We start from the raw sequence: 26,019 nt of genomic DNA on the forward strand, positions 1-26,019 counted from the left end.
TTACAGGTTCATATGTTATCCATGTGTCACTTGGCTGAAGGCTTTTTTAAACAGCAGCATGTACTTTTGAAGTCTTCTTTGCAGGATATGGTGGCGAGAGTAGCTTTTTTCCACCCAGACAGATATCTGGGACTATCTCTGTGACCCATTTTTCAAACTGAACAATGCACCACTGTTTCATTGTACTAATTTTTTATAATTTGTGTAACTGAAGTCCGTCTACAACAAAAGAACACAGTGAATTAGATACTATTGCTTGTTGGTTTTTAAAGATATGCCACTTTTCATACAACAAAATGTTTTGCTCCACTCAATTTCGACAACCTACTTCTTTAACCATTTCATATGAATAATTGGCATTGCAATGAAGGTAGCATTGTCAGGAAAAAGAGCACACTTATGTTAAATGTGTGGGAGTTTGGCCACACCTAGGCTGTCACACATTTCCCATACCTTGTAACAATCTTATGTATGATGAAAGGAAAGGATTAGAGAAGTATGACTCCTGATGATTAAATTTCTGAAAGAGCACAAATATCTCTCCATCCAGTTTGACAATGTTTCGTACAATAGCAATACCGTCTGCTGTCTTATAGCATTACCTTCTGCTGTCTTCACACAATTTTCTCCTTTAACAACGTAAATTGTATAGTTTTCGGCAACTACTTTTCTGTATTGTATGCTTTGATTGAAATGATGAGGTAATGCTCCATCTACATGTTGCTGACTTAAGATGCACTGCTGGTGAGCTTGGGCTAACAGTGTGTTTGTCATTTTGTACAACCTTTTCACAACCTGTTGCAAGGACAAATGAGGCTTGTGTAGCAGTCGTTTTATTTGAACCAAATAATTTTCAAAAGGAAATGCGGATACGTTATCCAGAGGACCAAACAGCCTATATTCCTCTGCAAGGTGTGTCAATTGGTGTACATTGTATACTATTTCATGCCTACCATACAACTGGCTAAAATGAGGTACAAAAGAAAGAAGCAACTCATATGCAAAATCTACCATTTCAGTTGAGGTGTCCAGAGATAAAAGCAAAAACATGGCAGTAGAAAATAACATAAATTTGTCATATAACTCTTTTGGAATACTGTTTCTAAACACTAGAGGGACTGTGTTTGTTGAAGCAAGCAGGCATGGGCACCTTCAGCCCCAAAGAAGGCACTCGGAGACTCAAGACAGGTAGCAGAATCAAGCTTTATTGTATGGCGCACATACAGACTCAATTCAGATGACCTGAGCCCTGAGCATTCCGTGAGTTCAAGTTTATTACAATTCTTATTACAAAATATCCCTCCTTCACACAATGTCCCATCATCTGCTTTACAAGGTTTCTAATAATAATGACCTCGCTCAGCACCTTTTCTCATAACAATCACCAGGGGCCTCAGACATAATGGTGTGCATAGAATTCACACTAAAACATGGCATATGGACAAAAGCGTAAATGTGCGTACGCACAAAAAAATCCAGATGCATAAATCTGTGCGAATGCCAACTTCAACGTTCTTCCGCTCCATAAATCATGGTCAGCGTGGAAAGTAACGCACATGTACATGCCTGCTGCACCAGCCCAACTCTTCCCAGAATTATGCCTCTTTCAATATGCAAATCAATATAAATAGCCCTTAAGCTCAGTGTTCTGTGAAAAGGCAATGACAAAAGCATGGGGGAAAATAGAAGAATTTCAGTGAATACCAAGTGGAGGCAAGGAAAAACGTACTATTTGTTGGTTTAAACAGTGGTATAAACAACAAAAGGAAGTTGAGTGTCGGAGAAACTCGAAAGCTCAAGTTCACAAAGTCGCACAGTGCCCGAAATAAAAAAGAAGTTGTCAGATATCAAACTCGCCGTGAAAAGGCGAGTCGTACCCACCGTCTGAGTGTCATATGAAAGCTTATTAGTGTACAGAGAAAAAAAAAAGGGACACAGTGAGAAAAAAGCTCCAAATGTCAACTTTAATCTCGAAATTTCCACTTTAATCATGCAGTTTATTTTGTCATTAAAGTAGAACATCATAAACTTCATCTTTATATCGTTTAATTTACTAGTTTCTCAAATACCATCGTAACTAAAGTAGCATGTTAAATGCTTTGTTTTGTATGTGTTGTTCTATGTGCTCTGTGTATGTGAATCACTACGTGCTTCTTAAACGGGCTTTCTCTTCCTCCGACAGGACACAGAATCCATTACATTTGTGATATTACAGCTCTCTGAATAATTAAAATACTGAGATGTATATTTGATATCATTTTCATGATGATAGGAGTTAAAACATGTTATTAAACATGGGAACATGGTGGCACAGTGAAAGTGACGAGCTGGCTCCCTGTCCAGAGATTGTTCCTGACTCCCGTAAGATGTTTGCTGTGCCGTGCACGACCTTCGATAAAATAATTCATTGCAACAGTACTGTCTCTTTCAAACATAACCTCCAATTCCTGTTTTTCCTTTTCTTTCTCCAAGTAACCAATGGCCACACAATCAGCTCTCTAATAGATGTTAAGCCATCTGTAAGCTTACAATGCTGATTCTTCAAAACTTTTAAGGAACATTGAAATATCTTCACAGTACATGTTTAATTATTCTATCCATCTATCCTTCCAGTGTCGCGCCAGCTCCAGTAAGAATACAACACGAGGCAGAAACAATCCCTGAACTAGCTAGCGCTGCGCCACCGTGTCCTCACATGTTTAATTATTAACAATATAGATTATTTAAATGATGTTAACATTTTATCTGTATAATGTAATAAACATATTTTGCTGCATTTCATCTTTAAAATGATATTGTCATCATATGTAAATACAAGCTTTATAAAGTGGCTCAGGTTGTGCAATATTATAACTGTATCGCAAGTTTACAGTGAGGTAATTGTACTAATAATTACAAATAGTTCTACAAGGAGCACTTGATGGACTGATTAAGTGCGTTTATAGTTCTTGGGATGAACTGTTTCTGAACTGCGATCTCCCTACAGGAAAAGCTCTGAAGCGTTTGTCGTATGAGAGCAGTTCAATAGACAGTGCGCATGGCTGAGGCAGTGTGTGCTTGATGCTGTATATCAATAATTCTCTTTCCGACCAGCTGCTTTAGAGCTGTGATTCCACACTCAGATACAGTGGGAGAAATACTCTGAGTGGTGCATTGAGAGGAACAACGCTAAAGCAGCTATGGTATTTGGAACAGTTTGACCATTCCGTGGACCATTATATTGTTATAGGTTAATTACAATCAGATGCCTTAAACTAATAAACAATATGTGGTTAATTTCAGTGTATTTGATAAAGCCGCGTCAGGGATGTGGATCTAAAAAAGAAAGGGAAAGCACACTAGAACAAAAGCACTGCTTTGACGCTGGATGCCGCCAGTTTGCAAAACCAAAACAGAGAACTTGCATACGCCAAGCATTTAGCTGGCATGAAAATGTGTGTGGCTTTACGCCAATTTTAGGTTTTAAACATTGCGATTTGAGCGTAGAAATGGGATTACGCAACACTGTTTATGCATAAAGCCCCTGGTCTCAATTTACCTTTCACTAACTGTTTCTTCTTTAAAACCCCCTTTGGCTTGAAGGATGTATTTGTCACCTGGAGGTGAGCATCACCTGATCACTACTTCCTAATCCTAAAATGTTAAAGATTGAGGGCCTTTGGTTAACTAGTTCTCATCATTAATTTGGGCTCAGCAGAACCCACCTGTGAAAACTGCACTGCTTAATTAATAATTCAATCAATGTTTACTTGTTGCACTAGCATCTCTTAAGGCTGACAGTCATACCAGTTAGTTGGCAGAGTGCAGTTTCACTGATAAGGGCTAAACTGCAGACAGCTTGGCGTGGTGCCTCTTGACTACTTGAAATAAAAGTACAAGCCCTTAACAATTCATTCTTACTTAATAGTAATAATAATAATAATTCATTACATTTATATAGCGCTTTTCTCAGTACTCAAAATGCTATCCACACAGGGAGGAACCGGGAAGCGAACCATAGCTTAAAACTGGTTTAATATATTCTCCTGTAACTAATATGAAAGCTTGCCTATAGTGTTCCCATAATTAAGCCTTGAATGCTTAGAGAAACTTATTTAATCTATATCAGGCAGAAGACCCAGCACCTGTGTTCCTAAAACAAAATCTAGCTGCTCACCTCCTTCAAAGAACACAACATCCTCGATTCACAAAAATTCAAAACAAAGTAAGCAATTAATTAACTCCTTCATGGTCTAAGACTAACTGTAACCCTTACTATATTAATGTGCACCAGGATATAATGCTTATTATCATATATGCTAATGATTCTCTTTGAATATATGAAAATCATAGCTTCAAGAATATACTTTTCTATATGTTCAACATAAAAGAACTGAACTCTCTAGTTTTCCATCGATCAACCTCTGACAGATCTTTGGGTTTGCCACTAAATTCAACAGACATGTATGGACCCAACAACTTCATCTTTTCTGAAAGTCAGCAATAGTTTTTCTGAATAACTTGATGGCTAATGCATGGCTCCTGATCCACAAGTGAAGAAGTTTTAATGTCACACCTAGACAACAAAGGTGCATATAATTCAATTAAAACATTGCAACCATTTTCACAACAGCAGCTACAGGAGAGAGTGTTTTATTCATGTTGTGGTCCTCATCTGTCATAGTATTGAAATCTGTTCTTAACTGTGCATTTATTTCTGAATATGAAATTTTATTTTCCCACTTGCCTACCTGACAACATTTGTCATAGCCTGAGTACCCATTATGTGGCTTTGTGTTCTTAATAAAGGCTTGGGCAGGGGCATCACATACAACCGATAATACTCGCACCATTAACTTTTGACCATTGTGAACTATGCCATGTGTCAGAACTTCAGTTAGATCTTTAACAAAAGGGCCCAGGAATTCAGATGAATATCTAGGTTTGTGTAAACCACAGTACAGACCAACAAGGAATGGGGATTGGTGTAATCAAAATTAGCAATAGCAAGATTTCACCAGAATTGATGTTTAGAGCTTTTGAAAAGTGGTAGCCCATTTATATTGAATTGCAGTCTAATTTCATACAATTATAATGTCAAGATCAAGGATTTTAGCTGACCAAGTATACCGTTGGGTAAGCCAAAATGATAGTATTCTCTTGATTGTGGCTACTTGTGTTTGGGTTTTGAAGGCTGTCCATGGGTCTTTGGGCAACTGCGGATCAAACAAATGTAAAATGGACAAAAATGCAGTGAAATAAACAAAATGTAGTTATGAGATCAGTAACATATTATTTGTTAAACACTAGCTTTTCACATTTGGCATTTTCTGGCCCATAGTATGACTACCTGCTAAAGCGCCAGCTGGCTGGTAAAATTTTCTCATTAAGTGTAAACCTCTATCATAGGGGTGTCCTCGAGGGCTGCAGTGCTTATGGGTTTTTGCTCCAAGTTTTGCTTTTAATTTCATCGTCATCTTTGTCAAACACTACTTAAAATTTTACTTAGTCTGTTGTCTTAGTCTGTTAATCAATGTTTATTCAATGTCATTTTTGCCAACGTTATGCAGTGGCAACTTTCATTGATAGTTCAATGTTGATCCAGCATCTTTTTAACAATGAAACTTCATCCATGACCAAAATGAGTATTCTGATGAAAAAACAACATTATCAACATTAGGTTGCAATCCTGGGAGTTATAACCACACAAAGTTTGCAAATATTTATGGGTTGAATCCATAACAAGAGGGTGCATGGCACCGACTTTTATACCATTGTATTGCTGATGTCACACACCACACACTCTCAGTCATCCTAGCATAGCAACGTTAAGGTAATTGTAACAAAAAATTCCACAAAATATTATCATTCACACAAAACAATAAGGTTGGGACAGTTAACTTTGTGAGCTGGAATGTTAAAGGCCTGAATCACGAATTAAAGAGAAAGAAAGTATGCTCTCACCTAACAGGCTTAAACGCTAAAATAGTATTTTTACAGGAGACCCACTTACTAAGCAAGGATCAGTTCAGACTACAAAAAGACTGGACTGGCCAAATGTTCCATTCTAGCTTTATAAAGAAAACTAGAGGGGTGGGAATTCTCATACACAAAACAGTTCCGTTTGTAGCATCAGATGTAGTATCGGACCCTGAAGGGAGATATGTGATGGTCATGGGCAACTTATTTAACAGTAAAATGATTTTGATAAATGTTTATGCACCCAATGTCAATGATAAGGAATTCATGCAAAATCTATTTGCATCCATTCCCAATGTGAACACTCATAAAATTATAATGGCTGGGGACTTTAATTGTGTTTTTAAATCCACTCTTAGATAGGACTCCTGTGACAGGGGGGACAACATCTAACACTGCAAAGACAATTACACAGTTTTTAACTGACCACAACTTATCAGACCCCTGGAGGTTTCTTAACCCAAACTCAAGATTATATTCATTCTACTCACCAGTGTATCATAGCTACTCAAGAATTGATTATTTTTTTATAGATAATAATTTCCTGCCTACGATTAAATCGTGCAAATACGACACAATTGTTATCTCCGACCATGCCCCTCTAGTCTTGGAGCTAAAATAATTAAGCCCCTCACACTCACCTCGTAGATGGCGTCTTAACCCTCTTCTATTAGCAGACGAGAACTGCACAGAATTTATATCCAAACAAATCAGCTTCTTCCTAGAGACAAACACGCCCACAGAGGTTTCTGCAGGAACACTCTGGGAAACTCTAAAGGCCTTCTTAAGAGGACAGATTATTTCATATCTTTCCCACAGAAATAAATTAGAAACCAAGAAAGTGTCAGAGCTAAGAAGCGAAATTACTAGAATAGATGAAGAACAAACCAGGCGTCCAAGTGAAGCTCTCCACAGGAAAAGGCAGGCCCTGCATACAAAACTTAATATCTTAACAACTAAAGAAACTGAACAACTTATTGTTAAGTCTAGATATCATTACTATGAACACAGAGAAAAAGCTAATAAGCTTTTAGCTCAACAAATTCACAAACAAGAAGTTCACAATGCAAAACCAGTAATCACCAACACGAATGGAGAAGAAATTATTGACCATAAAAATATAATGCACGCATTTAGAGATTATTATAAATCCTTATATTCTACTGAGCTCAAAGAAGACAACACACAATCCAATGCATTTCTGGATACATTACAGACACCACAAATAGATGCTTTAAGTACTGAGGAACTGGATAAACCTCTGACGCTAACAGAATTACCAGATGCTATAAAGTCACTTCAAAGCGGGAAATCAGCAGGCCCTGGTGGTAACCCCGTAGAATTTTATAAGAAATTCTCCACTCAGCTAGCTCCCCTCTTATTGGCAACAATTACAGAAGCTAGAGACAACCAAATACTACCTCAAACATTTCGTCAAGCATCAATCACCGTCTTTCCTAAACAAAATAAGGACTTGTTACAATGTGCACCATACAGACCAATTTCACTCCTGAATAATGATGTTAAGATACTCTCAAAAATTCTATCTAGAAGGATGGAGAAAGTGCTGCCCTCTGTAACATCACAGGATCAAACTGGATTTATCTTCCAATCTCCGATGCTTGTTTAATGTTATATATTCACCAGCAAAATCAAACACCCCAGAGATATTACTATCATTAGACGCAGAAAAAGCATTTGATATGATTGAATGGAACTACCTTTTCACTGCATTGGAGAAATTTGGGTTTGGCCCGAATATTTGTGCATGGATCAAACTACTGTATACCAATCCAGAAGCTTCAGTTTGTATTAATAGCATTTGCTCAGACTACTTTAACACTAGAATTACCAGAGCCTACAAAAAAACTCGTATATCCGGCCCACCTTAAATCGCTTCTTAAAACCTTTCTCACCTCTCCGCCAGCGTCTTTTGTCATCTAAATGTACTGATAAAGACAAGCTGCCAGCAGCCGGCTATTCCATCCCCCCAACGACTTAGAACGTAAACAGGCTTTTCCCAGCTCTTGCCTTGATTGATTACCTGGGAGTGAAGTGGAGTTTTAGAGTAGAAATAATAAGATTGTTATTTGAAACACACGCATTTCATATGTGTTGCATTTCTACAGTAATCTGTGTAAACACATTGTTAAAACAGAAACGTGTTATATATTCTAGTAGCAATTGATAAAATGTAGGCATAAACTATATAATGTATGAAGCCTGAAGTCCAAATATCAAAGAAACACTTTCACAAAAGGTACAAAAAAAAGCCACCGCCAAAAAAACCCGCCTTAGTGTGAGACATTGACATGACTTAACTATCACTGCTTTCGTGGCGCAACAGTATCAGTCGCTGACTGGGAATCAGAAGGTCATGAGTTCGATCCTGCACAACTCCCTTCTGAAAAGTGTTCTTATTTTCACTATTTTAGAATAAAAAGATACATTTGATTTCAGTCTGTAACAGCTGGTGTAATTTATGATATTTGTAAAGGTTAGCTTTAGTTTTTTAAAATTCACTTTTCATTGTCTCAGTCGCGTTCAGGATCCATCCCTACTGCCCCCCACCTGACACTGCTGTTTTTACATAAAGATGCGCTATAGTTCTGCAGTGTATCACGATACATACGACCGCGTGTTTTTTTCCCCCAGTATTGCCAGTCCCCACGTGTTGCCGTATGCTGTTTCTTTTGTACTCCAGGACATGCAGAGGAAAGCATAGTAAAGAGCAGTAACTTCAGCGCTATATGTTGATGTAAAAGTATAACAAAACAAGTGCACTTTTATTCAAGACTATAACCGAAGAAAAAAGAAAGCAAGTTACAGTAGGTGGAATGCTAAGAACTGCTGATTTCCATTCTGTGCTATATAACTGTTAACATTTGAATCTGATGATTGCATATAGCGCTGTCTGATTTAGTGTGCGCAAGAACATGCAGGTGGCCAGTTGCTGAGTGCTACAACACACATTTTAAAAAAAGAAAGAGACAAATATATGTGACGTTTTGAAGAAATCATTTTATGACGCGAATAGTACCAATCAGAAAACATCGTCGAAGTAATGCAATATTATTTGAAAACGAACAGCGTCAGGTTGGGTGTGAAGTTATACTGGCGCTGTTTGAGTCAGATCAGAAGCTGAATAAGCTGAAAAAGCTCCTGTTCTGACTCTAAGTAAAAAAGCATGAATTAATCAACAGAAATAACTGCGATTGACATTTTAAAGTTAACGATTTAGAGTGCATACCAATTTATAAATTCAATGTCCGTTTGAGGAAAAAAAAAACACTTTCTTCAAAGCTGGGAATCGAACTCGCGTCTCTGTGGCACAGTAAGGCAGTGGTGCTCCAAGTCAGCAAACCGTCCTTATAACTTATTTTTTTTCAAGATCCATAACACACAGACAGACAGAGCACTGCGTAATACAGAGACAGACAGGCAGAGATATACAAACAAACAGGGAAGGCACATGCACTGAAAGAAAAAGCACTGAATAAGCTCACCCGCTCTAACATCACCCCTCCCCCCGATCTGACTCTCTAAGAAACAGCGCAAGTACAGACACAAATCAAGTGCATGTGTGTACTGTATAATATTAACAAAAGAGCAGCTTACTACTGAAAACGGCAAATATAGGAGTGAGTGGGGATCGAACCAGTACTCTTGATCACACTTGGTGATATCGATCGCGGTTATTTCTGTTGATTAATTCATGCTTTTTTTTCTTAGAGTCAGAACAGGAGCTTGTTCAGCTTATTCAGCTTCTGATCTGACTCAAACAGCGCCAGTATAACTTCACACCCAACCTGACGCTGTTCGTTTTCAAATAATATTGCATTACTTCGACGATGTTTTCTGATTGGTACTATTCGCGTCATAAAATGATTTCTTCAAAACGTCACATATATTTGTCTCTTTCTTTTTTTAAAAACTGGCCACCTGCATGTACTTGCGCACACTAAATCAGACAGCGCTATATGCAATCATCAGATTCAAATGTTAACAGTTATATAGCACAGAATGGAAATCAGCAGTTCTTAGCATTCCACCTACTGTAACTTGCTTTCTTTTTTCTTCGGTTATAGTCTTGAATAAAAGTGCACTTGTTTTGTTATACTTTTACATCAACATATAGCGCTGAAGTTACTGCTCTTTACTATGCTTTCCTCTGCATGTCCTGGAGTACAAAAGAAACAGCATACGGCAACACGTGGGGACTGGCAATACTGGGGGAAAAAAACACGCGGTCGTATGTATCGTGATACACTGCAGAACTATAGCGCGTCTTTATGTAAAAACAGCAGTGTCAGGTGGGGGGCGGTAGGGATGGATCCTGAACGCGACTGAGACAATGAAAAGTGAATTTTAAAAAACTAAAGTTAACCTTTACAAATATCATAAATTACACCAGCTGTTACAGACTGAAATCAAATGTATCTTTTTATTCTAAAATAGTGAAAATAAGAACACTTTTCAAAAGGGAGTTGTGCAGGATTGAACTCATGACCTACTGATTCCTAGTCAGCAACTGATACTGTTGCGCCACGAAAGCAGTGATAGTTAAGTCATGTCAATGTCTCACACTAAGGTGGGTTTTTTTGGCGGTGGCTTTTTTTTGTACCTTTTGTGAAAGTGTTTCTTTGATATTTGGACTTCAGGCTTCATACATTATATAGTTTATGCCTACATTTTGTCAATTGCTGCTAGAATATATAACACGTTTCTGTTTTAACAATGTGTTTACACAGATTACTGTAGCAATGCAACACATATGAAATGCGTGTGTTTCAAATAACAATCTTATTATTTCTACTCTAAAACTCCACTTCACTCCCAGGTAATCAATCAAGGCAAGAGCTGGGAAAAGCCTGTTTACATTCTAAGTCGTTGGGGGGATGGAATAGCCGGCTGCTGGCAGCTTGTCTTTATCAGTACATTTAGATGACAAAAGACGCTGGCGGAGAGGTGAGAAAGGTTTTAAGAAGCGATTTAAGGTGGGCCGGATATACGAGTTTTTTCGTAGGCTCTGGTAATTCTAGTGTTAAGCTAGAACGTGGTACCAGACAAGGATGTCCCTTGTCGCCACTGCTTTTTGCAATCGTAATTGAACCACTGGCAGTTCACTTCCGAAGTTCTTATCAGATAAAGGGGATTGTCAGAGAAGGACTGGAACAGAAAATTTCTCTATATGCAGATGATATGGTTTTACATATATCAGACCCAGAAAACACTGTCCCTGCAGTTTTAACAGCACTAACACAATTTCAAAAGATATCTGGTCTCACAATTAATCTGAATAAAAGTATACTCTTTCCAGTGAATTCACAAGCATATAATATTAGATTGGACACCCTACCTTTTACCATAGCAGATCAGTTTAAATACCTAGGGGTAAATATCACAAGTAAACATAAAGCTCTTTATCAACAAAATTTTGCCATCTGTATGGAAAAAATGAAGCAAGACTTGCATAGATGGTCAACCCTTCATCTCACTCTAGCCGGAAGAATTAACGTTGTTAATATGAATATCTTTCCTAAACTTCTTTTTTTATTTCAAAACATTCCAATATATATCAATAAATCGTTTTTTAAACAGTTAGATTCAACAATAACCTCATTCATTTGGAACTCAAAACACCCACGTATCTGAAGAGCGACCCTACAAAGACCTCAGGCAGAAGGTGGCATGGCTTTACCTAATTTTCAGTTTTATTACTGGGCAGCAAACATACAAGCCATAAACACCTGGACACAAATATATGAACATACACAGGCTTGGTTTGTAATAGAAGTACAATCCTGTAGTACTTCTTTATACTGCCTGCTCTGTGCTTCAATAAATGCAAGTTATTGCAAATATACTAATAAACCAATTGTGCTTTACTCACTCAGAATATGGAACCAACTTAGAAAGCATTTTAAGATGGAAAATCTTTTATCTGTGGCACCTCTGCAAGAGAACCACCTCTTTCAGCCATCGCAAACATATCCAGTTTTTAATACCTGGAAAAGTTTTGGGATTAAAATGCTCAGAGATCTTTATATAGACAACATATTTGTATCTTTTGAACAATTACGTTCCAAATTCAACCTCCCAGCTACACATTTCTTTCACTATCTTCAAATTAGAAATTTTGTTAAACAGAAACTGCCCGGTTTTCCTCACCTCGTATCCTCCACCATGCTGGAAAACATACTGCTCAATTTCGAGGAATTAAACACCATTACCGCATTATATAAAATCTTATTAGAGTCCCTACCTTTCAAAGACCCAAGAGGATATTGGGAAGAAGATCTCTTAATCAATATAACAGAAAAGGAGTGGAAGGTAGCAAAGCAGACAATTCACTCGAGCTCCATATGCGCAAAGCATAGAATTATTCAACTAAAAATTATATATCGAGATCATCTGTCTCGCTTAAAACTGTCCAAAATGTTTCCAGGGCAAGATCCAACCTGCGAACGCTGCAACCAAGCTCCTGCCTCACTGGTTCACATGTTTTGGGCCTGCACCAAACTAACATCATTTTGGACCAAAATTTTTAAGTGCCTTTCAGACAGCCTTGGGGTCACAATCCATCCTAACCCATTAACAGCTGTGTTCGGTGTTCTTCCAGACAGACTTGAAGTGGAGAAGGACAAGCAAACGGTGATTGCATTCACTACACTTTTGGCACGCAGACTTATTTTGTTAAATTGGAAGAATCCTAACTCTCCTCTGATAAATCAGTGGTATACCAATGTTTTATATTATTTGAAATTGGAAAAAATCTAATTCTCAGTTAGAGGATCTGTACAGAATTTTTTCAAAACCTGGCAGGATCTAATCAATATTATTTTAGAATAAGAGAAATAACTATTACCACATTTATTTCCCTTCTCCATTTTTTTTTTACCTATATATATATTTCTTCCTTTCTTTTGTTTATTGTTGCCTTATTAAAAAGCTCTAAGCAATTCTCCTTTGGCTAAGCTCTCCTTCTCAGGGGTGGGGTTGATTTGTCTTCAGTTTTTTTTTTTTGTTATAAATTGATCTATTTGTATGGAATGATTACAATAAAATTAATAAATAAAATTAAAAAAAAAAAAACCAATAAGGTTGACACAGTAAGAGGCAAAAAGATTTTGCCGCCTACAAAAACTCTGTAGAAATGTAAGTTAACTATAGTATTGGATTCTACACCTAAAAACACAAATAAATCCCCACCAAAAAACTAGGAAAGGACTCAGATCTTAATAGTAGAGGTGAGATCTCATAGTTATGAACCTAATTCACTCTTAAACAAATACTTAATTTTTTAACAAGAATGGCCCTTTCTTTTGTTTTTATCTAAACTTCAAATGGGTTTATCCACAATCCATCTCTCATAAATAATAGGTAACTGCCATATAAATGTAATGAATTATTATTATGTTACCAACAGCATATGCTCAACAAAGGTAGCAGCACTATTGCAGTAAGAAAAGTGTCCCTGATAACCAGCACATTACTAGCATGAATGACATCATCAAAATATACAATAAAAATATGTTAAATATTGGTAAATATAAGTAAAGATTAATTTGCAAGCAACCTGAACATGAAAAAAATATTTTAAATGTGCCTAGATCTTAACATCAATAATAATGGGTTAAGTTGCCAACTGCAAGTTAAATTGGCAGTAATAGATACTGTATCCTAATTTCTAAGATAAGCATAGAAATAGAAATGGTATAATTGAAAGACTTGAAAGACACATCTACATACATATATTTCAAGAAGGTAGTAGAACAATACAATGGCGTCTTCAACAATTGTATGTCCATTTTTGAAAGAGTTGGAGGCACTTTCCTGGGCATAGGCCCTGGGGATATCTTTGATCTATTTATTTCAGCAAGCTTAACTATAGTTAGGCAGGTGAAAGTCGTTCATGTCCTCATGATAGCTCTAAAAGTAGTCTTTCACACTTTGTTCTGACCATTGCTCTCTTTTTATTAGACTCTTTTCTTACAAATTTAGCACAGTTTGACCATCTACATATGACTACCAATATTAATCTTTTATACTCATTAATCTTCATTATGCTGCCTTTTAAACAATGCTCAGCTTGTTATGGCTGCCTGTAAAGATGTTTGTGGCCTTAGACAGCAGTTTTTAATGTTAAAATTTAGGAAAATAAGCTAAGCATAATTGCATTTAAAAGCAACAAGTTTTGCAGATTACAGTGTCATATTAATAATTAGTTGTTTATTAACTCCGGCTATAGCAGTACATTTTTATTGATTTAAAAAAAAATTCATAAATAACTAGAATTTATTTAAGAGAAAAAAGAATGTTGTATTAATATGGGAGGAAAAACCTCCAATGGTCCATCCTTTAAGAAATTACTGAGGTGGTTATTTGTTGTTGAAGAAGAATAACAATCTAAGGCAGGGTTTAATATACAGTTAAAATACCTTCCCATTAAAGGTTTGTAACTGAACATAATGGAGACTAAAGAGACATTAGTTTAAAATTTCTTATCATTCTAGTATGCATACGTTAGCTAGAATTAGTTTAGTTTCAGTTAGGTTTTCCCATTATAATAACATAGCGCTCTTAAGAGTCAGAAAGGGCCACAAAAGGCAATGATCTATGAAATCAGTGTTTCTACTCCCATAGTCTTATCGCCATAATTGAAACAGTAGCAGTGCTTGTTGTTGTCTGTAGAGGGCGCTTTGCACACATGTCCTGGGTGCAAAATGATGTGTAACTGTTAGTGAACCTCGGATGTGAACCCTGGCCTTGGGTTGTCTCAATAAACTAATTCCATTCCTCCATGTTTCGCACCCTCTAGGTCATTAGACTGAAGTCAGCAGTGGGTGAATAACTGACTAATGATCCCAAGACAAAAGACTGGGTAGCACTTAACGCTCAATTGGGCTCATGATTTCACGCTTCGGGCTGGGCATACCAGACTATGCCACACCCCTCAAGGATAAATGTTCTGAAATGGAGCGGGCAATGTAGCACCCCTATGTTTGAACTTGAGAGGAACAAGCTGTTCAGGTGGCCACAGATTGTTGTAGTAGCAGGAATACATGGAGAAGCTGGCTACTGTATAGAGGTAGCAGGCACAGACACAGAACTTAGAGAGTACTTCATACATGTCTACTGGCTGCTAAAGTCTATCGACCTTGATGCATGGTTTCTGGCAAGCTTTCAATGTGGACCCTGGCTTTGGGTCAACTCACTGAGCCAGGGGAATGTTTAGGAGACGGGTTGCCTCTGACCTAAGATGAATGCTGTAATATAGAGCAGGGCAGCATGTATGAGCAGGCAAATGGATGAGGCAGTTGGGAGCCAAAGAAGGCCTGAATGGTGTAGCAGAAATGGCTGCTGAAGGAGCCAACAATCCTTTTAGGACTCACCACCAGTCAGGTGTAAAGTGACTGATTTAATTTATCCTTCTCTTGCTCCCCTAGGTTCTTACAATATCTAGGAGTCAAAAATGCAATATGTTAATGTTGGTGAGTTTTATATATTAAATGTTTCCTTAATATATAATAAAATTTGTATTTCAGTGGATACATTATTTTTCCATTCGCAGACTACACCAGAGCCACTACTGCTGATACTGTACGTATTTTAATAATAACAGTACATGTTCAGCATATTTTTATACCATTACAACCTTTTGCTTTGGGAGTTATAAGCTTTTTTTAAGTTTTTCTTATCAGCTCTTTCCTTATCAACTCAATTTCTTATCAAAATCACAGATTTTGTGTGATAATTTTTTTTGATTAAGAACACTTTACCTTAAAAGCTTAAGTATGCTTTTTTCCATAACCTACTCTTTTAAACTCTTGTTTCATTCACAAAATATATGCCAAAACCTTTGTTTTCAAATTAAATTACATGTTTTTTAATTTTTTGTTTTTCACCATACAATAATCATTCAGTGTTTGTGACATTTAAGTTAGATCTTAATGTGTTGTAAACCTTTTTAATCTGTATTATTAATTGCTTAAAGGGTTTTACATTTCAATTTACCCATAAAGACAGTTATTTTATCCATAAATACCATAATTTTATTCCTTTCATTAAGAGAAGCTCTATGCATTGAACGAAGAAGCTAGTAGATATTAGGCACACATGTTCTGTTCATCATTCAATTTTTATTTCTTTGTGTTGCAGGGACAAATGAAGTACAAGGGGGAAATTGGCAACCTTGTTTGTTCCCATGAACCCTTTAGCTTATAGCTTCCTAATTTAACATGGATTGTGTCATCATTAAACTGTGGTGAATCACTTATTACTATGATTACAGTTGCTTTAAGAGAAGCATTTTTATTATTATTTTATTATATGTATAAAATGTTTTGTCTTATTTAGCCAGCAGAAAAACAAGATGATGTGATAAATACTGTTAAGAAGAATGGAGCAGAAAACAGTGATGAGGCAGAAGAAGAGGGGAAGGATGAAAAAGAAGGACAAATAAACAGTGATGGAGAGGAAAGTGAAGATACTGAATATGATAGGACACATGCAATTCCATAACCCTCTCTATCCCTGTACTAATACTAGCTCAGCTCCAGCCTCCATGTTTATATATGTATTGTCATTTTTTCATTTTTTTTAGTGTTCTTTACCTTTCTCTTTGATGCACACATACCCCTGAGAAGCACTGTCTCTCTTACTTAATGCACTGCCATTATGTTAGTAATTACCATATGTACACTAATGATGTAAGGTTTATTGAATATATTTAGCCTATGTAATATTATAGGTGAGAAGACTTTACTTAAAGAGTCTTTGCTTTGGAGTAAGTTTTAAAGCTTATTTTGGTTGGGACGTATGAGGTTTATTTTGAGCAGTGCTAATTTTGTATGCAAAAACAGACAGGAATTAAATGAAAAATATTTAATATATTAAAGGTTTCTTAAATATCATTAGATTTAAAACACTGTGAATGCTGATAATGATTCACAAAAGATATTCTTTGAATGAAACTGTAAATAAGGCAAGTGATAAATGTCACAGCCATGTTAAGTTCTGTTCCAACACTGCAGAGGCAAGCTCTCATTCCTGTCAGTCAAAAGAAGTGATGATGTGGAAGCCTGATTCTATCTGCTTTTTGCTTACTACTTTGGATTGTGTCCTGTTTCAAGAGGGCAATATGTTAGATAGACTAACTACACAAATCTGAGTACTGAGAAAAGCGCTATATAAATGTAATGAATTATTAATTATTATTATTATAATAGCCCTTTGGCATATAGTGAGGAGGAGGTTACTGTATGATCTATACCAGGGGTTAGCAACCTCAGTCCTGGAGGGTCACAGTGGCTTCAGGTTTTTGTTCCAACCCAATTACTTAATAAAAAGAAGTCAGTTATTGCTGATGAAGCTCTTAATGCTCAAGCAACATTTTTCATTTTAGTTGTCTCACTTGTTAAGATTTCCCACCCTTAATTGTTTATTTCAGTCTTAAACAGCTGCACTGTTTTAATTGCTCCTTATGAGCAGTAGGATGCATATTGACAATGCAACCAAAAGTCTTCCATCTAAGTTGTTTCCATTTACACTTCGATGTTTTCATTGTGAACTATCTAGTTTAATAAAATATTTGGAAGGAAACTAAAAAGAAAAAGTCAGTGACTTAAAATTACTCATGTGTCTTAGGCTTCAAATCATTTGGGTGATACCTTGGAAAGGAAAAAAATCTATGATATAAGAATACCTGGCATTGCAGACAAACCACTAAATTAAATACAATCTGTTACTGTCAAGGATTGGTGTTTAATTAACAAATTGGTTTGGAACACAAAACTGCAGCTACTACAGCCCTCCAGCACCAATGTCGTTTATCATAATTTTACATACATTATTGTAGGGTTCCAGTTCTGCCTAGTGCCTGGAAGAGGTTGAATAATGGCACACGTAACCTTGCCATAACAAATTGGCATTAAAACATTAAAACTATATTCCTACTGCCATTTTATGAACTTAAACAACTTTCAAATCTGAACAAATCAGAACAAAGAACACATTCTGCATTGGAAAATCACCTATAATGCATTCATATGTTCAAAACATTGTGGAAAATAGGTCAGTCAGGTCGGGTTGGGGAAAATGCACTGGTACAGCACATTGCTGCACCCACCAAAAGATGAAACAACTTGGAATCCTGGTTGGTAAGCCCCTAGGAAATGACCATCAGTCTGCTGCAGCCAGGTGTTATGTGGGCGTCCCCGTGGCCTGGTCGAGCCACTCGGGTCCTCAACAGTGAGGATCCTGAGGGCTGGATCACCCTCTGGGAATCACGCTACATGGCTGTAGCGTTGTAACGACGCTTTCTCACAATGCAGGTAATGTGAAAATACACAGTACCAAAGGAGTCCAGTCTTCATTTCAGGTCACTGGATAGTGCCCATGTCTGACAACTATATAGCAAAACAGGAAGCACCAGGACTCTAAAGACTTGGACCTTTGTTCTTTTGCAAAGATATCAGTAGTGCCATACTACCCTTTCCAGCATCCTCATGACCCCCATGCTCTCACAATTTGTCTAGGAAGAGTCACCAGAGACACAAATTCGCTGTTGAGGTAAGTAAACCTCTCAAGAAGGTCTGTCCGCAAATGAGACACTGCTGATGGCTGTGCCCAAGAGGTCATTAAAGCCCTGGATCATGATTTTAATACAGGACACTTGCAAGCCCAGACACTCAGACTTGTCGCTCAGTCTCTGGAGAGCTCCGATTAGAGCCTCCAATAACTGTGCGAAGATCACGGCATCATCAGCAAAGTCAAGATCAGTGAATTTTTCTTCACCAACAGATTCCCCACAGCCACTGGACCCCATGACTCTGTCCAACACCCAGTCCACACAAGCATTGAACAGAGTAGGAGCAAGAACACACACCTGACAAACCCCAGAATCAAATGGGGAAAATGCAGAGGTTTTGCCTCCACTCCACATAAAACTCACAGTACCGGTGTACAGGCCAGCCATGATATCCAGCAACTTTGAGGGGATTCCGCAAAGCCTCAGAATGTCTCACAGGACAACTCTATCAAACTGAGACAAATGTTTTGCAAAAATAGACAGACTGCAAAGTTACACTACCAATATTCGTGTTTGCACTCCATGAGAACTCTCAGTGCCAGGATGCAGTCGATGGTAGACTTGCTCTGGTCTCTAATAGGTAGGCAAGTGATCACGGATCCTACTGAGAGTGACTCTAGCAAGGACCTTATCTGGCAGTGTTATCCCCCTGTAGTTGCTACAATCCAGGTGATCACCCTTACCTTTCCAGAGAGGGAAGACAAGTCCCATTTTCCAGTCATTTGGGATGATTCCCATTTCCCAAATGGAAGCAAACATTGCTTGCCAATGCCAGGAGGACAGCCTTACCACCAGCCTGGGGAAGGTCTACCTGGATACCACAGATTCCTGCAGCCTTCCCTACCCTTACCTGTACAATCTCAGTGACAGTGGGTGGTTCACTGCTAATTGGAGGAACAGTCTCAAGAACCGTGGACCCAGAGATATGACAATGTCCCAGCTGGAGGATCAGTTTTAAACAGCTTCTCACAGTAGCTAGCCCAACGGGTCACAACTGCCATCTGTTAGGACCTTTCCATCAGCCGCCCTGACTATGACTCTCCGAGGAACAGATTCGAATGTGTGTAATGCTTCGATTCCTCTGTGAACAGGACATGGATCACTAGACCATAGATGGTGTGTCACTTGCTCACAGATTTCTCTAACAAACAACTCCTTATCTGCCCCCAGATCCCTTGCAGCCGTCCTTCTCAGTTCCCGGTACAGACTGGAGTTGCCATCAAGCACTGCGACTCCTCTTGATAATATGCAGGGTGCACTGCAAGATGAAACACCTCCTTCTGGGAAGACTCGTAACACCAACACAACCCTCAGCAACTTTCAGGATCGTGTCATGGAAGGTCTCCCACATTACATTAGGATCAGCAGTCGCACCCAAGTCTGTAAGTTCTTCACACAAACTGTATGCAAACTCATTAGAAACAGCCTGATCTTGAAGTCTGACCAAGTCCAGCCTCATTTTCCTGGTAGGTGGTAGCCTACTGGACCTAAGCTGGATCTTCAGAGTAACAACAACAAGTCTTTGGTCAGAATTCAGAAACTGGGCACTTCTGTAGACCCTGCACTTTTGTAAGAGCCTCCAGCATCTACCCACTAGGATGTGATTGATTTCCTTCATTGCACCACTAGTACTGGAATACCAAGTCCAATGATGCGGATCAGGGTACTGGAACCAGGATCCAGGGATCCAGAGCGCCTGACCTTTTGAAAAGTCAAGGAACATGGAACCACTTTCATCACAGTCGCTAGATCCATTGGGGCCGACACAATCCTCATAGCCAGCCCTGTCAGTTCCAATAGTCACATTGAAGTCACCCATGACCAGAGGAGTGTCACCTTGCGGACACCCATCAACCACCTAGTGAAGTTGTGAATTAAATGTCTCCCTCACCGAGTCATCTATCCCTGCAGTTGGAGAATACATAGAGACAACTGACCAGAGAGTCACTCAGAGGGTGCCTTAATCTGAGTTTCATAATACGCTCATTGAAAGGAGTGACATTGAACACCACTGGAAGGAGCCGATCTGCCACAGCAACAGCTACTCCCTGAGTATGATAGCCGTCAGAGCGACCAAACCAATAAAAGGTGTACCCACCTACAAAAATCTGGCTATTCTCAGGTCTGCGCATCTGAGAGTGTGCCACCACAGAAATGCAGATTTTATGAAGCTCTTCTGACAGCAGAGGAAGATGACCATCATGCCAGAGAGACAAGACGTTCCATGTGCCTACTCGGATGGGTCACCTCAGACTGGGACCTGAGTGCAGCCATGAAGCAGGTGATTCCTCAGCACAACACCAGTTCTGATCCCCAACTGGCCTGACCCCGTTGGCACTCTGACGGTTTTGACTCAACCAGGGATGAGGCTCTTGAGGGCTTTCCCCCATCCCCTTCATAATGCAAGTAGCCTTCCTATAGGTGGCTGCAGAAGAGCTACTCCTACTGAGAGCATAAAGGAGTCCTGTCTGTCATCTCAGAGCTGCAAGAAATTTTTTTTACGGTGACTGGAGTGCCAATCCTGCAACCAAATCCCATGATTTCCCTGCAAATTGGAGGACCACTTGCAGGGCTGGATGCAGTTTAATGTTATACCCATTATTTAGAAAGAGAACATGATGTTAAACAATAAGGTTTTATGGCTGTGGATTCGCAGACTCTCCTATATGCTTAATCTTTTGCCTTTGTTTTAGTTAGTACTGTGAATTGAGTATGTTCATGTTGTTAATTAAGAGAGACAATGTCTCCCATGTACGATCCATCCATCCATTTTCCAACCCGCTGAATCCGAACACAGGGGGAACAGGGGTCTGCTGGAGCCAATCCCAGCCAACACAGGGCACAAGGCAGGAAACAATCCTGGGCAGGGTGCCAGCCCACCGCAGGACACACACAAACACACCAAGTACACACTAGGGCCAATTTAGAATCACCAATCCACCATGTCTTTGGAATGTGGGAGGAAACCGGAGCGCCCGGAGGAAACCCACGCAGACACGGGGAGAACATGCAAACTCCACGCAGGGAGGACCCGGGAATCGAACCCAGGTCCCCAGATCTCCCAACTGCGAGGCAGCAGCACTACCCACTGCGCCACCGTGCCACCCCCATGTAGGATCTCCATGCTTAATTCATAACTGTAGTAAATAATTTCAAATTCAACAATAGGACTAAAATTAAGCTTTTGTAGCTGCAATTTTTCTAAAGCCAGAGGGTCGAATACTATAATATTCTTCGAAAAGGATTTACAAGGTAAGAATTTTTATATAGTTGAATGCTGCAAAGATATTGTTCTGTCTTGCAAATTATAGCTTTGGTGGTCTTTAAGGGCATTAGTTTTTTGAAAAAAAATTAAACATGAATTTGGACAAGAAATGATTAAGCTGAGATCGGTTCTGGCTTTGCAGTTTCTATTTAGTTATATATTGTGTTAGTTCTTGCATGACATGAAAGATGGACAATGCGTCACTTTAGTGAAATTTTTAAAAGGAGGATGGCAAAGAGTTTTCTAAAAAATTTTTTTAAAATGTACTTTTTTAGTCAATTTAGAGTGAATACTTTCTTATATGCTAGGAAAAGACCATTTTAATTCTAATTGCTATATGTTTGTTCTCAGTGAACATTGTGCTATATTAAATAAATAAACACTAAGATGATTGGAATGTGTAGAGTAATTATTTGTACCTAGTTCAACGCATCTGCAATTGTATTTAATGCAGTAGTATTTCTGTATAATAAAATACAATATAATACTACAGTAATCCCTCACTATATCGCGCTTCGCCTTTCGCGGCTTCACTCCATCGCAGATTTTATATGTAAGCATATTTAAATATATATTGCGGATTTTTTGCTGGTTCGCGGATTTCTGCGGACAGTGGGTCTTTTAATTTCTGGTACATGCTTCCTCAGTTGGTTTGCCCAGTTGATTTCATACAAGGGACGCTATTGGCAGATGGCTGAGAAGCTACCCAACTTACTTTTCTCTCTCTCTCTCTTGCGCTGACTTTCTCTGATCCTGACGTAGGGGGATTGAGCAGGGGGGCTGTTCGCACACCTAGACGATACGGACGCTCGTCTAAAAATGCTGAAAGATTATCTTCACGTTGCTACCTTCTGTGCAGCTGCTTCCTGAAGCGACATGCTGCACGGTGCTTCGCATACTTAAAAGCTCGAAGGGCACGTATTGATTTTTGCTTGTTTGTTTTTCTCTGTCTCTCTCTCTCTCTCTCTCTCTCTCTCTGCTCCTGACGGAGGGGGTGTGAGCTGCCACCTTCAACAGCTTTGTGCTGCGGGTGCTTCGCATACTTAAAAGCAAACAGCCCTATTGATTTGTTTGCTTTTCTCTATCTCTCTGACATTATCTGCTCCTGATGCGCACTCCTTTGAAGAGGAAGATATGTTTGCATTCTTTTAATTGTGAGACTGAACTGTCATCTCTGTCTTGTCATGGAGCACAGTTTAAACTTTTGAAAAAGAGACAAATGTTTGTTTGCAGTGTTTGAATAATGTTCCTGTCTCTCTACAACCTCCTGTGTTTCTGCGCAAATCTGTGACCCAAGCATGACAATATAAAAATAACCATATAAACATATGGTTTCTACTTCGCGGATTTTCTTATTTCGCAGGTGGCTCTGGAACGCAACCCCCGCGATGGATGATTAAGTTTAAGATAATATATCTTGTTAAACTTATAAAAGTATAATGGGACTAGATGGCTACATATCAATGTACTGTAATTGTTCACTATATCCAATTCTGAAAAACTTGGAACATTAAGGTAGAAGTCAGAAGTGATGTTAGGAGAGGTGTTTTCCACAATCACATGGTGAACAAGTGGCTAAATAAGGTCTAGCCACGTTTAGACAGAAAAAAATATGGACTCATTAATCAAAAGGAGAAAAGAACAAACTGGATTTATTAAACGCAGACACTTAGCTTCTGTTCTTCAATGTTTATTTAATATAAAATACACACCAATTAAATCTAACACCTCAGAGATCTTACTATCTTTGAATGCAGAAAAAGCATTTGATATGGTTGTATGGGACTACTTATTCACCATATTGAAAAATCTTGGCTCGACCCAAACATAAGTGCATGAATCAAACTACTCCACTGTATATTAGTCCAGAAGCCTTGGTTTGTCTTAACGTTATTTCAGACTACTCATCAAGGATGTTCCTATCACCATTGCTTTTTGTAATTACCATTGAGCCATTGGCTGTTTACTTTCGAAATGCATCAGAGATAAGGGAATTTTCAGAGGAGGACTTGAACAGAAAATATCACCATATGCAGATGATATAGTACTGTACATATCTGACCCACAAAAGTCTGTACTAGCAGTCCTAAAAGCAGTAGCAGATTTTAAAAAAATATCGACTCAAAATCAATTTGAATAAAAGTGTGCTTTTTTCAGTGAACTCTCTAGCACGCAATATTAGACAGGAAACCTTTCCATTTAACATAGCAGATCAGATTAAATAACTAGGGGTACTGTATATATCATAAGAAAATATAAACTCTTTTTCAGCAAAAGTTTGCTGTCTGCATGACAAAAATTAAACGACATAAATAGGCGGTCCACCCCCATCTCACATTAGCAGGGAGAATCAACACTGTTAAGAGGAACATCCTTACCAAGCTTCTTTTCTATTTCAAAGCACCCCCATATACATTAACAAATCTTTTTTTAAGAAATTAGATTCAATCATAACCTCATTTATTTGCAATTCGAAGCATCCACACATCCAAATGACGACTATACATCAACCTAAAGCAGAAGGGGGCATGCCTCTACATATCTTTCAATTTTATTACTGGGTGGCAAATATACAGGCCATACAAACCTGGACATTGACACATATTGATGAACATACACAAGCCTGGTCTGCAATAAAATTAAAACCTCACAGTACTTCTTTATATTCCCTGCTTTGGCTCCAGTAAACACAAACTATCGTCAATACACTAATAATCCAATTGACCTTCATTCACTCAAAATTTGGAACCAATATAGGAAGCACTTTAAGACAGAGAACCTCTTATGTATTGCACCTCTACATGACAACCACTTTTTTCCATCCTGTCAAACACAGTATTTAATGTTTGGAAAATGACTGGGATCTCTACAATTTATAAAAACATTTTAAAGTCCCTTCCTTTCAAAGATCCCAGGGTACAAAGGGGAAAGGATCTTTCACTTAATATTTCATAAGAGTAGTGGAAGGCAGCCATTCACAGAACACGTTCTAGCTCCATATGCGCAAATTACTCAATCATTCAACTTAAAATCTTCTGTTGAGCACATTTATGTCTCTATTATAAAATAAAATCCTGTGGGATGGAATGACTACGAGACGATACATGATCATCACGGAAGACAAATAAAAGACCCGCGAGACGAAAGAGAATGGCCACAGAGCATCTCGCGGGGATATAGAACATGAGATTTTTATGCAAGACACGACGTGACAGCAGCTGCCCCCACTCCCCCTTCACAATGGGAGCAGCGTTATACGTCCTGCAAGAAAGAGATTTAACTACGCCCGGGGCCGGAAATAAAGGACAATTATTGTTTTTACATCACGCGAAATAAGGCAGTGAGCCATCATTTAAAACAAGTCCACAGACATCTAACCAAGCAGTTGGATTGCTTTTGGCAGACACGCATCATGCATGTGCTCCCAGCTCTTAAAACAATGACATGCGACAACCAGAACAGGCAGCTCGCCAGCAGCAGAAAGACATCTGATAATCTGACAGCATATCCTTAGCGTGCATTCAGCCAACCACTCCCCCCTTCACAACATGAGCAGTGTTATACGTCTTGTGAGAAACAGATGTAACCATGCACGGGGCTGGAAATAAAGGACAAGTATTGTTTTTACAAAAGTTTTTAACATAAAAGTGAAAATAATGCATATGTAACAATTCCCACGAAAATAACAATCTCTTTAAATTGTAAATCCGTAGCATGCACAGATCAGCACCCAAAAAAGCGTATAGGACAATACGATCTAGATGAAAAAACACAAAGAAGAAAGAGCAGCGCGGAGAAAAGAGACCCAAAAGCGTTGGAGAGAAAAAAAGGCAGATAAGAGATTATGAAAGCAGTGGAATTCGAAAGGCTCAAACAAACGATGGTGCGATGCACATGCAGAGAAAGGTACAGAATATGAAAGCAGTACAATTAGAAAGTATTGTAGCGTCCCAGCCAGGTTGAAGCCTTTTTTGTTTTAAGTGACTGATAGGTCCAATTGAGGGGGGTGGAGTACCGCACGGAAGACTGATAGCGGGGTACTGATTGATACGGTAAGGGGGAGGCGAGACCTGGAGGAGGAGGGGTTGGAGAGGGTGCTAGACAGTTGTGTTTGGGGTTACAAAGTCGGAAATTGTTCAAGTAAAACATTTGTGACACTTTATTACATCAGTCGCTACAGTATCAAAAAAAGATAGTAAAGATC

The 26,019-nt window shown here is 38.6% G+C and overlaps 1 protein-coding gene across 1 annotated transcript in view; it reads left to right on the forward strand.

Annotated features, from left to right (window-relative positions):
- LOC114661354 (excitatory amino acid transporter 2-like) overlaps positions 1-16,819 on the forward strand; it is a 500,553-nt gene extending 483,734 nt beyond the window's left edge. Inside the window, exon 10 of the mRNA XM_051933547.1 lies at positions 16,318-16,819. Coding sequence (XP_051789507.1) covers positions 16,318-16,482 — 165 coding nt within the window. The 3' untranslated portion in view covers positions 16,483-16,819. The remainder of the gene's footprint in view (positions 1-16,317) is intronic.
- Positions 16,820-26,019: the final 9,200 nt, after the last annotated feature.

Source organism: Erpetoichthys calabaricus, chromosome 11 (assembly GCF_900747795.2).
Source record: "Erpetoichthys calabaricus chromosome 11, fErpCal1.3, whole genome shotgun sequence".
In the NCBI taxonomy this organism is placed as follows: Eukaryota; Metazoa; Chordata; class Cladistia; order Polypteriformes; family Polypteridae; genus Erpetoichthys; species Erpetoichthys calabaricus.